Here is a 10,518-nt window from a genome sequence, read left to right on the forward strand (position 1 = left end):
CTCTCATCCTTACGAGTGCATCATTAAAACTGTTGAGCCCATCTTAATGGCTATAAAGAAAGCACTTCTTGAGAGATAACCCATGTTTTTATTTTGCTACTGTTTTGTTGTGTCTTGGAAGTTGTTACTACTGTAGCAACCTCTCCTTATCTTTATTTTATTGCATTGTTGTGCCAAGTAAAGTCTTTGATAGTAAAGATGATACTATATTTTGGATTACTGCGTAGAAACAGATTTCTTGCTGTCACGAATTTGGGCAGGGTTCTATGTAGGTAACAAAGAAAAATCTACCAAATTACGTGCGTGATCCTCAGATATGTACGCAACTTTCATTCAATTTGAGCTTTTTCATCTGAGCAAGTCTGGTACCTCAAAACAATTCGTCTTTACGGACTGTTATGTTTTGACAGATTCTGCCTTTTATTTCGCATTGCCTCTTTTGCTATGTTGAATGGATTTCTTTGTTCCATTAACTTCCAGTAGCTTTGGGCAATGTCCAGAAGTGTTAAGAATGATTGTGTCACCTCTGAATATGTGAATTTTTGATTATGCACTAACCCTCTAATGAGTTTGTTTTGAGTTTGGTGTGGAGGAAGTTTTCAAGGGTCAAGAGAGGAGGATGATACAATATGATCAAGAAGAGTGAAAAGTCTAAGCTTGGGGATGCCCCCGTGGTTCATCCCTGCATATTTTAAGAAGACTCAAGCATCTAAGCTTGGGGATGCCTTGGCATCCCCTTCTTCATCGACAAATTATCAGGTCACCTCTAGTGAAACTATATTTTTATTCCGTCACATCTTATGTACTTTACTTGGAGCGTCTGTGTGCTTTTATTTTCGTTTTGTTATCTTAGTTCTCTGAATAAATTGGATCATACCTTGTTTGGGAGAGAGACACACTCCGCTTTTTCATTTGAACACTTGTGTTCTTCGCTTTATTCTTAATGTTCATGGCGAAGGTTGAAACTGCTTCGTTCATTGTTATATGGTTGGAAACAGAAAATGCTTCATGTGGTAATTGGTATAATGTCTTGAATAATTTGATACTTGGCAATTGTTGTGCTCATATAGATCATGTTTAAGCTCTTGCATCATGTACTTTGCACCCATTAATGAAGAACTACATAGAGCTTGTTAAAATTTGGTTTGCATGATTGATTTCTCTAGAGTCTAGATATTTTCTGGTTAAGGTGTTTGAACAACAAGGAGACGATGTAAAGTCTTATAATGCTTACAATATGTTCATATGTGAGCTTTGCTGCACCCTTTATACTTGAGTTTGCTTCAAACAACTTTGCTAGCCTAGCCTTGTATTGAGAGGAATTCTTCTCGTGCATCCAAATCCTCGAGCCAAAAACTATGCCATTTGTGTCCACCATACCTACCTACTACATGGTATTTCTCTGCCATTCCAAAGTACATTACTTGAGTGCTACCTTTAAAAATTCTATCCTTTGTCTTTGCAATATATAGCTCATGGGAAAAATAGCCTTAAAAACTATTATGGTGAAGAATATGTACTTATGTGTCTTATTTCTTAATAAGTTGCTTGTTGAGCGGTAACCATGTTTCTGGGGACGCCATCAACTTTTACACATTTGTTGAATATCATGTGAGTTGCTATGCATGTTCGTCTTGTCTGAAGTAAGGGTGATTTATCATGATCAAATGGTTTGAGTATGCATATTGTTAGAGAAGAACATTGGGCCGCTAACTAAAGCCATGAATCATGGTGGAAGTTTCAGTTTAGACAATTAATCCTCAATCTCTTATGAGAATATTATCTGTTGTTGAATGCTTATGCATTAAAGAGGAGTCCATTATCTGTTGTCTATGTTGTCCCGGTATGGATGTCTAAGTTGAGAATAATCAAAAGCGAGAAATCCAATGCAAGCTTTCTCCTTAGACCTTTGTACAGGCGGCATAGAGGTACTCCTTTGTGACACTTGGTTGAAACATATGCTATGCAATGATAATCCATGTTAATCCAAGCTAATTAGGACAAGGTGCGAGCACTATTGGTATACTATGCATGAGGCTTGCAACTTATAGGATATTTTATACATAACACATATGATTTATTACTACCGTTGACAAAATTGTTTCTATGTTTTCAAATGAAAAGCTCTAGCACAAAAATAGTAATCCATGCTTCCCTCTGTGAAGGGCCATTCTTCTACTTTATTGTTGAGTCAGTTCACCTACTTCTTTCTATCTTAGAAGCAAACACTTGTATCAACTGCGTGTATTGATTCTTACATGTTTACCTATTGCACTTGTTATATTGCTTTATGTTGACAACTATCCATGAGATAAATATGTTGAAGTTGAAAGCAATTGCTGAAACTTATATCTTCCTTTGTGTTGCTTCAAAGCTTTCTACTAAGAATCTATTGCTTTATGAGTAACTCTTATGCAAGTCTTATTGATGCTTGTCTTGAAAATATTATTTATGAAAAGTCTTTGCTATATGATTCAGTTGTTTACTCATTGTCTTCACCATTGATTCGAATCGCTACATTCATCTCATAAGCTTTACAATAGTATTGATCAAGATTATGATAGCATGTCACTTCAGAAATTATCCTTGTTATCGTTTACCTACTCGAGGGCGAGTAGGAACTAAGCTTGGGGATGCTTGATACGTCTCAAACGTATCTATAATTTCTTATGTTCCATGCTACTTTTATGATGATACACAAATGTTTTATACACACTTTACATCATTTATATGCATTTTCCGGAACTAACCTATTGACGAGATGCCGAAGTGCCAGTCCTGTTTTCTGCTATTTTTGGTTTCAGAAATCCTAGTAAGGAAATATTCTCGGAATTGGACGAAATCAAGGCCCACGATCTTATATTTCCACGAAGCTTCCAGAACACCGAAGAGGGACCAGAGGGGAGGCCCAGGGCCCCCACACAGTATGGCGGCGCGGCCAGAGGGGGGCACGCCCCCCTGGTGTGTGGGACCCCCAGACCCCTTCCGACTCCGTTTCTTCGCTTATATAAGTCGTCGTGACCTAAAACCTCGACACCAATAAGCCACGATACGAGAAAAGTTCCAGAGCCGCCGCCATCGCGAAGCCAAGATTCGGGGGACAGAAGTCTCTGTTCCGGCACGCCGCCGGGACGGGGAAGTGCCCCCGGAAGGCATCTCCATCGACACCACCGCCATCTTCATCACCGCTGCTGTCTCCCATGAGGAGGGAGTAGTTCTCCCTCGAGGCTAAGGGTTGTACCGTAGCTATGTGGTTCATCTCTCTCTCCCATGTGATCTTTATGTGATCATGAGCTTTGTGATCTAGTTGAATATCATCTATGTGCTACTCTAGTGATGTTATTAAAGTACTCTATTCCTCCTTCATGATGTAATGTTGATAGTGTGTGCATCATGTAGTACTTGGCATAGGTTATGATTGTGATCTCTTGTAGATTATGAAGTTAATTATTACTATGATAGTATTGATGCGATCTATTCCCCCTTTCATAGCCTGATGGTGACAGTGTGCATGCTATGTTAGTACTTGGTATAATTGCAATGGTCTATCATGCACTCTAAGGTTATTTAAATATGAACATCGAATGTTGTGGAGCTTGTTAACTCCGGCATTGAGGTGCTCTTGTAGCCCTACACAATGAATGGTGTTTGTCATCCAACAAGAGAGTGTAGAGAAAGTAGTATTTGTTTATTCAGTTATGTGATCAATGTTGAGAGTGTCCACTAGTGAAAGTATGATCCCTAGGCCTTGTTTACACCGCAGAGAATTGCCTCCCATGCCACCAAGCTATTTTCTGGCACCGTTTATTTACTGTTCTGCTACATGTTCGTTTACTGCATCTTTACTTCCTGCAATATTACCACCATCTATACCACCTGTGTTTTACTATCTCTTCGCCGAACTAGTGCACCTATACATCTGACAAGTGTATTAGGTGTGTTGGGGACACAAGAGACTTCTTGTATCGTAATTGCAGGGTTGCTTGAGAGGGATATCTTTGTCCTCTACCTTCCTGAGTTCGATAAACCTTGGGTGATTCACTTAAGGGAAACTTGCTGCTGTTCTACAAACCTCTGCTCTTGGAGGCCCAACACTGTCTACAGGAATAGAAGCATGCGTAGACATCAACGGCCCAGAGTATATCTATCCGTCATCAGGATGGACAATATCCCACTCTTGATCCATATGCCTCAACTCATACTTTCCGAATAGTTAATCCCACCTTTATAACCACCCATTTACGCAGTGGCGTTTGATGTAATCAAAGTACCCTTCTGGCATAAGTGATTTACATGATCTCATGGTCGAAGGACTAGGTAACTATGCATCGAAAGCTTATAACAAATGAACTTAATGACGTGATCTTATGCTACGCTTAATTGTGTCCATTACATCATTCATCAATGACATAACCTTGTTATTAATAACATCCAATGTTCATGATCACGAAACCATGATCATCTATTAATCAACAAGCTAGTTATACAAGAGGCTTACTAGGGACTCCTTGTTGTTTACATAACACACATGTATCAATGTTTCGGTTAATACAATTATAGCATGGTATGCAAACATTATCATAAACACAAAGATATATTATAATAACCATTTTATTATTGTCTCTTGGGCATATCTCCAACAGTTGCGAACTTACTAAGCTAGCAATTAACGAAATCAGCCCTAGCTATTACGAATGGTAGTTCATAACACGATGCTCCCTAGCTACTACGAATGGCAGTTTATCATAACGGGTTCGTTCAACATGCGGGAATCGAATAGGGGTTCGAGAAACATGGGATCATAGGGGGTTCTTCTTCTTCACTTCTTCACTTCTTAATTTATGTGTCACATGTGAATTGAGATGTAGATAAGTGTGATAAGTGTGATCGAATAGCTAGTACGAATAGGGGTTCGAGAAACATGGGATCAATAGTATGTTTCCTTTTTTTCCTTTTATGTAATATTGCTTAGGAAAATTCGGACAACTCATTTCCACTTCACGAGAGACAAGACATGTGTCACATGTGAATTGAGATGTAGATAAGTGTGATAAAAACCAATGACAACTTCAATAAAACATGTAAACCGGGGTTTAAGCCGAGCTCTACAAATAACACTGGAATCCAATCACATGGATAGTTCTTTCTGCCCAAAGAGTTCCCATCCACCATGGTCCTCCTATCTCTCGGTTCTCCACTCCGATCTCTGAAACATCACAAACTGTTCTATACTGTTAACCATCGCGTGAAGAATCGACCCTACCTTGTTACGTCAAGAACTCCATCCTCGCCCTCCATATAGCAAGATTCGTGTTGAGGGAACAGATGTGTTCCATGCCATCCACCGTATAGATATGGTATCATCGGCGACATCGGATGTCTTTCTCATCTTGTGAATGGCTAGATTTTTATCTTCTCCATCCTCCACCATCTCAATGTGAGGCTCAAGCATCCTTCTACCACCGTCCTCGTGGTAAACCCAATTGTCCTTCCTCCTTTGTTGCACCTTCAAATATAACCTCTCACCCTTCCTTTGTCCTCCAGTGAAAAGATGCGGCAATGACATCAACAACCAATAGTATGTATTTATTATTTGTTTTATTTTTATGTAATATTGCTTAGAAAAAAGGGGACGGTTCCTTTCCATTTCCAGGAAGACAATTCAAGACGTGTGGCACGCGGCGAATTGAGATGTAGACACGTGTGACGAAAACAACAGCAACACATGGAAACCACGTGAATTAGGGTTAGAGCCGGCCTCTACAAATTGCGTTGGAACCGTAGCCCCTCACACGAATAGTTCTTTCGGCCCAAAGAGTTCCCCTCCACCATGGCTCGCCTCTCCCTCTCTCCGCTCTCAACTTCTATCCCCGAAACTTCACGAACACTTCTATCTCGTCGACCATCATCTGAAGTATAGATCCTCCCTCGTTAAGCCAAGATCGACGTCCTCCTCCTTCTCCTCCATATAGCTCCGTTCATACCGCGGGAAGTGATGCCTTCCATGTCATCCCCATGCTTAGATCTGGTCTCGCCGAGCAACAAGGGACGCCTCCCTCATCCTTCTCGGTCGTCGGAGCCTGGATCCGTTTCTCCATCATCGCTCTGGTAAGTTTCAATTATCCTTCTACTATTGTCCTTGTTGCTAACCTCGACGGTCCTTTTGCTATCCGCTCCATGGTCAGATCTGACCTCTCAACCTTCTCGGTGACTAGATCTGACCTCTCATCCTTCTCGGTGGCCAGATCCGGCGACGACAACAACAATCAATGGTATGTGTTTATTTTCTTGAATATGTCTCTTTATTTTTTTAATTAAGTTTTATCATGTAATCCTGGCCCAAATGCTTGATTGTATTTTTTTCTCCCTACATGGCAAGTGTTCTACCTTTGATTATCAACACCATTTACCCTTTCTTGAGCATACTCGGTGCATATAGTAGTTCTATACAAGGAAATATTTTCGAGAACGAATTTGGCAAACAAAGCTAGTATGGAAATCCATCGAAACTCACGGGCTGTGAGCGGAGAGGCCCCGGTGTGAAATCTCCGGAAATCCTAAATCCAGGCCTCGTTCGGCATACAGGTATTCAAGGGATTAGAGTGTAATGATTTCATCAGGCTAGCTAAAGACTCCCGTAAATGCGTGCTGAACTGTTCAGCCGGCCGGGATGTACCGATTTGGAAGGGTTCAGCCCCAGGTATTTGTACAAGACCTACCGCTACAAGTGTGAATAAAAACGCTAGCTCCCCCTCGCGTTTTTTCTCGCGATCAAAATGAGGACGAACTTTACTGCAGGCGTGGCCTGTGTTGTGGGCTCGTGATCGAGCTCTACGAGTTGCTGCGGGCCATTCCGAAGAGAAAGCTACAGACCGGGTTTACAGTTCGAGTTTTTCTCCCTCCCGATAGCTACATCGCCCTGAAAAGCTAGAGAGTTCATGCGATACCACCCAAAACACTTGTCTTCACCCGAAACACTTCAGATCATACACTTCTATCCTTGCCTGCCGAACGAGGCTTAGAGAGATGTGCCGGGCCGCTCGATGGAAAAAACCAAACCTAATCTCGGCGCTTTCCCCCTGAAATAAAGCCCGTTAGGACCCGTTGCAGCACGCATCCCGAGCACGACGATAAATTCTCCTCCACCTCGTGTCTCTCTCTCGTTCTCCTCGTGACGACCCCCCACGCCGAACACCCATCTTCCTCCTTCCATACACAGAACTAGATCAGGGCGACGCAGAGAGGCAGGCCGGGATGGAGAACGGCAGCGGCGGCGGCGGGGAGGCGGTTCCAAACGGAGGAGGAGCCAAGAACGGGAAGGCGGTGCAGGCGTTTGAGCGGTGCTCCGGACAGGTGCAGGGCATCCTAGAGCACAACCGGGTGCTGATCCAGGAGATCAAGCAGAACCAGGAGTCCGGCGAGGACAGCGACCTGAACCGCAACGTGGCCCTCATCCGCGAGCTCAACAGCAACATCGCACGCATCGGCAGCCTCTACTCCGACCTCTCGGCCGCCTTCGCCAAGGGCACCCCCGCTGCCAGGGCCGCCGACGCCGCCAAGGGGTACAATAAGCGGTCGCGCCCACCCCAGTAGAAGATCTTCTAGATGAACCATCCGTCCATGCCGGCAGCAACCCCGTTTGCTTTCTCTCTTCAGTTTAGAGCCGGTCCCCATTTGATGAATCTTCTTCTGCTTAGTTTTTCATGTGTCGTTATTTCAGCGTCGAGAGCTGAGACATGGCTTCCCCATGGACAGCTTCTTGTCACACAAGAGTGTCAAACAAAGATGCAGGCAGCAGCAGTGTGCGACTGTATCGGTCTGTACTCCTATGTGTGTTCGTACTGATGGCTCTGTACTCCTATGTGTGTTCGTACTGATGGCTTACTGCCGCATGTGTCCTTCAATCAGTTCAGATCCGATGAAATGGAATGGAATGAATAATGATTGCATTGTCCTCTGACGTTGGTTGGTGACAGGAGAGAGAAGCGATCGTGCAGCTGCTCATCATCAAGCGCAAAGTATGGGGATCTCACTAGATCATCTCATTGACAGCGTGTTTTTGTTTCTGTTCCTGTGCATAGCATTTGCACACGAGATGACCGTTTGCGTCGGGGGTATTCCAGCAGTGCGGACCCATTTTTTTTAGCACTGACACCGTCAAGGTTGGTAATGGCGGTTTAAAGTCCCGTCGAGGCATGCCACCGCCGATTACAGGTTCCTGCGTGCGCCAATAGATTGGCGCGTTTCACCGGCATTTCACGCGCGCGGAAACTACTTGCGCGCGAACGCCATTTCCCGCCCCGTCGTGCCTATATATGGTGGACGCCGGCGGGGGTGACGGGCACACCTCAACCTAAACCCTAGCTCCATCCATGGCCGAGCACAACCGCACATGGGCTCGCGTTGTTCAGATGGCCCGCCAAGTCTACACAGATGATGCGGACCTTGTAATTTTAGGTTAACTCGACTAACCATCTTTATAAAGATGGTCCTTTTGGCCAATCAATAGTAATGAGAAAATATTTTTCTTCCCTAGTCACTGCCTAGCGGACCCGAATGCAACCAACGCGGTCACTTGGCGAGACCACGCAGCATCCGCAGAGACTGAAATGTGACACATTTTTGGGACGTGTTTGCGTCTCCGCGGACGGCCCGGTCACTATGCGCCGCCCCGCTGGAGCAGGGTGCAGGCACATTTTTCAACCGCAAGGACGCAAATGGTTGCTCAGCGTCCGTTTGCGTCGCCCCGTTGGAGTATGTCGTAAGGCCATCTCCAATGCCCCCGCAAAATTGTCCATTCTGATGCGGCGGTCCGCATACATGAAACAGGTTGCCGTCCGTATGCGGGTGGCAGCGGCCCCAATGCCCCTCCGCAAAAAAGCCCAACAAAAAAGAAAACACATATGTTTAATCTATATAGGAGCCCATTTTACAACCAACAAAACAAGAAAAACAAAGGGGGAGATAGCTTATAGTCGCCGCTGGCATCTAGTCCTCATCGCCGAGATTAATGAAGACCTGCGGCGGCGGCCACACATCGGGCAGAGGAGGAGGGAGGGGCAGCTGCTCAGCTGTCGGGTGGAGGTGGGGGGAGGGGCGCTGGTGCGGCTGCCTGCTGCGACAACTGGATGGCCTCCTCGAGGCCAATCGACTTGGCCCGGTCCTCCGCCTCGGAGATGAGGATGGATCGACAGATGGCCTCCTCCATCGGCTTGTAGCTGCCGCCGCCATTGTTGTCCTCCTCTGGCGGGTCCTCCTCCTTCACGGCCTGGTTGTAGGCCTCTAGAGTCAGCGACGGAACCCACGGGATGGGATCCACGTAGTTCCTGGCTGCCCCGACGTACTGCCCCCAATCAGGATGGCCATGGCGCAGCGTGGGGAAGACAAAGCCATCCTAGTGATGTCATTGCGGCCACTCCGACAACTCCTCCTTCACGGCCACCGGTGGAGGCGGCGGTGCCTAGTGCGCCTCCTCCTGTGCCTCGTGGTCGACGTCCTCGTCCTTGAGGTCTTTAAGGTATGCCACAATGCTGGTGCGCCGCTCCTCGTGCTCCGCCTCGAACGAGCAGCCCCAGAGTGGAGAGTCCACGGGTTAGGTCGGGTCGCGCCTCAGATCGGGCAGCAAGTTATCTCACCGCCGCAGGATCTCCCGCCAGCAATCAGGCCCCCGCGCGGGGATGGCGGGCACCAGCACCCGCGCTTGATTTAGATGCCACCCATGGGGAAGGTGGACGTCAGGTTAGGGCAGAGGCACGCCGGACTCTGCGAACTGGCGGGCGGTCTCGACCTCCACGTAGACGCTTCTCTCGAAGCGCAACACAGGTGGAGGACGAGGTGGCCTCTGGGCCTCGTGGACGAAGTGGCGGACGCCATTGCCGCCACCGGTGGCCTTGTGGTCATTGCGCCTGGGGTGGAACCATCCGTATCCTTTGGCCATGGTTGTGAGCTAGGGCACCAAGCTAGGGTTTCGATGGTCCTTGGAGGGAGAGAGGGAGAGAGAGAACTAGGGGACGTGTGTGGGTTTGAGGACGACGAAGGGTCATCATTTAAGAAGACCGCATGGACTCGCATCGCCTTGCCTCCCATGTCGCTGACATGCGGGCCCATCGTGATCTAGAGTGGACACGCGTGGACGCGCAGTGTCCGTGGCCACCGCAAACCGGACCCAAATGTAGCCCGTTCTAGATGAGGCACACCATTTGGCCTCGCATCTATCCTTCGTGGACCGCAACGGACACATTCGGTCCCTATGCAGGGGGTTTGAGATAGCATAAGTTCCAAGAGAGCATGCATTTTGTTAGGAGGAAAGTTCAAATCTTTCGTAACCTACCAAACTCATCGAAATAGGCTTGCGCCCTGTTATATTAATATAGCATCCACACGATACAATAAGTCTTCTAGGGCAACAACACAATCAAGATCAGAAAAGGAAAACAAGAGAAAACAAAAAAAAATCCGACATTGGCGGATCGGCCGAAACGAAGATGGTCTGCAACCATTGCGCTCTGGAGAATTCCT

At 46.3% G+C, this 10,518-nt stretch overlaps 1 protein-coding gene across 1 annotated transcript; it reads left to right on the forward strand.

Moving 5' to 3' along the window:
* Nucleotides 1–7,106: 7,106 nt before the first annotated feature.
* Nucleotides 7,107–7,863, forward strand: LOC127301260 (protein ELF4-LIKE 3-like). The gene has a single exon (XM_051331476.2). It carries the CDS (start codon nucleotides 7,255–7,257, stop codon nucleotides 7,591–7,593), a length of 339 nt encoding a protein of 112 aa, XP_051187436.1. The 5' UTR covers nucleotides 7,107–7,254; the 3' UTR covers nucleotides 7,594–7,863.
* The last annotated feature ends 2,655 nt before the right edge of the window (nucleotides 7,864–10,518 follow it).

This window comes from Lolium perenne, chromosome 5 (genome assembly GCF_019359855.2).
Source record: "Lolium perenne isolate Kyuss_39 chromosome 5, Kyuss_2.0, whole genome shotgun sequence".
Classification (NCBI taxonomy): Eukaryota; Viridiplantae; Streptophyta; class Magnoliopsida; order Poales; family Poaceae; genus Lolium; species Lolium perenne.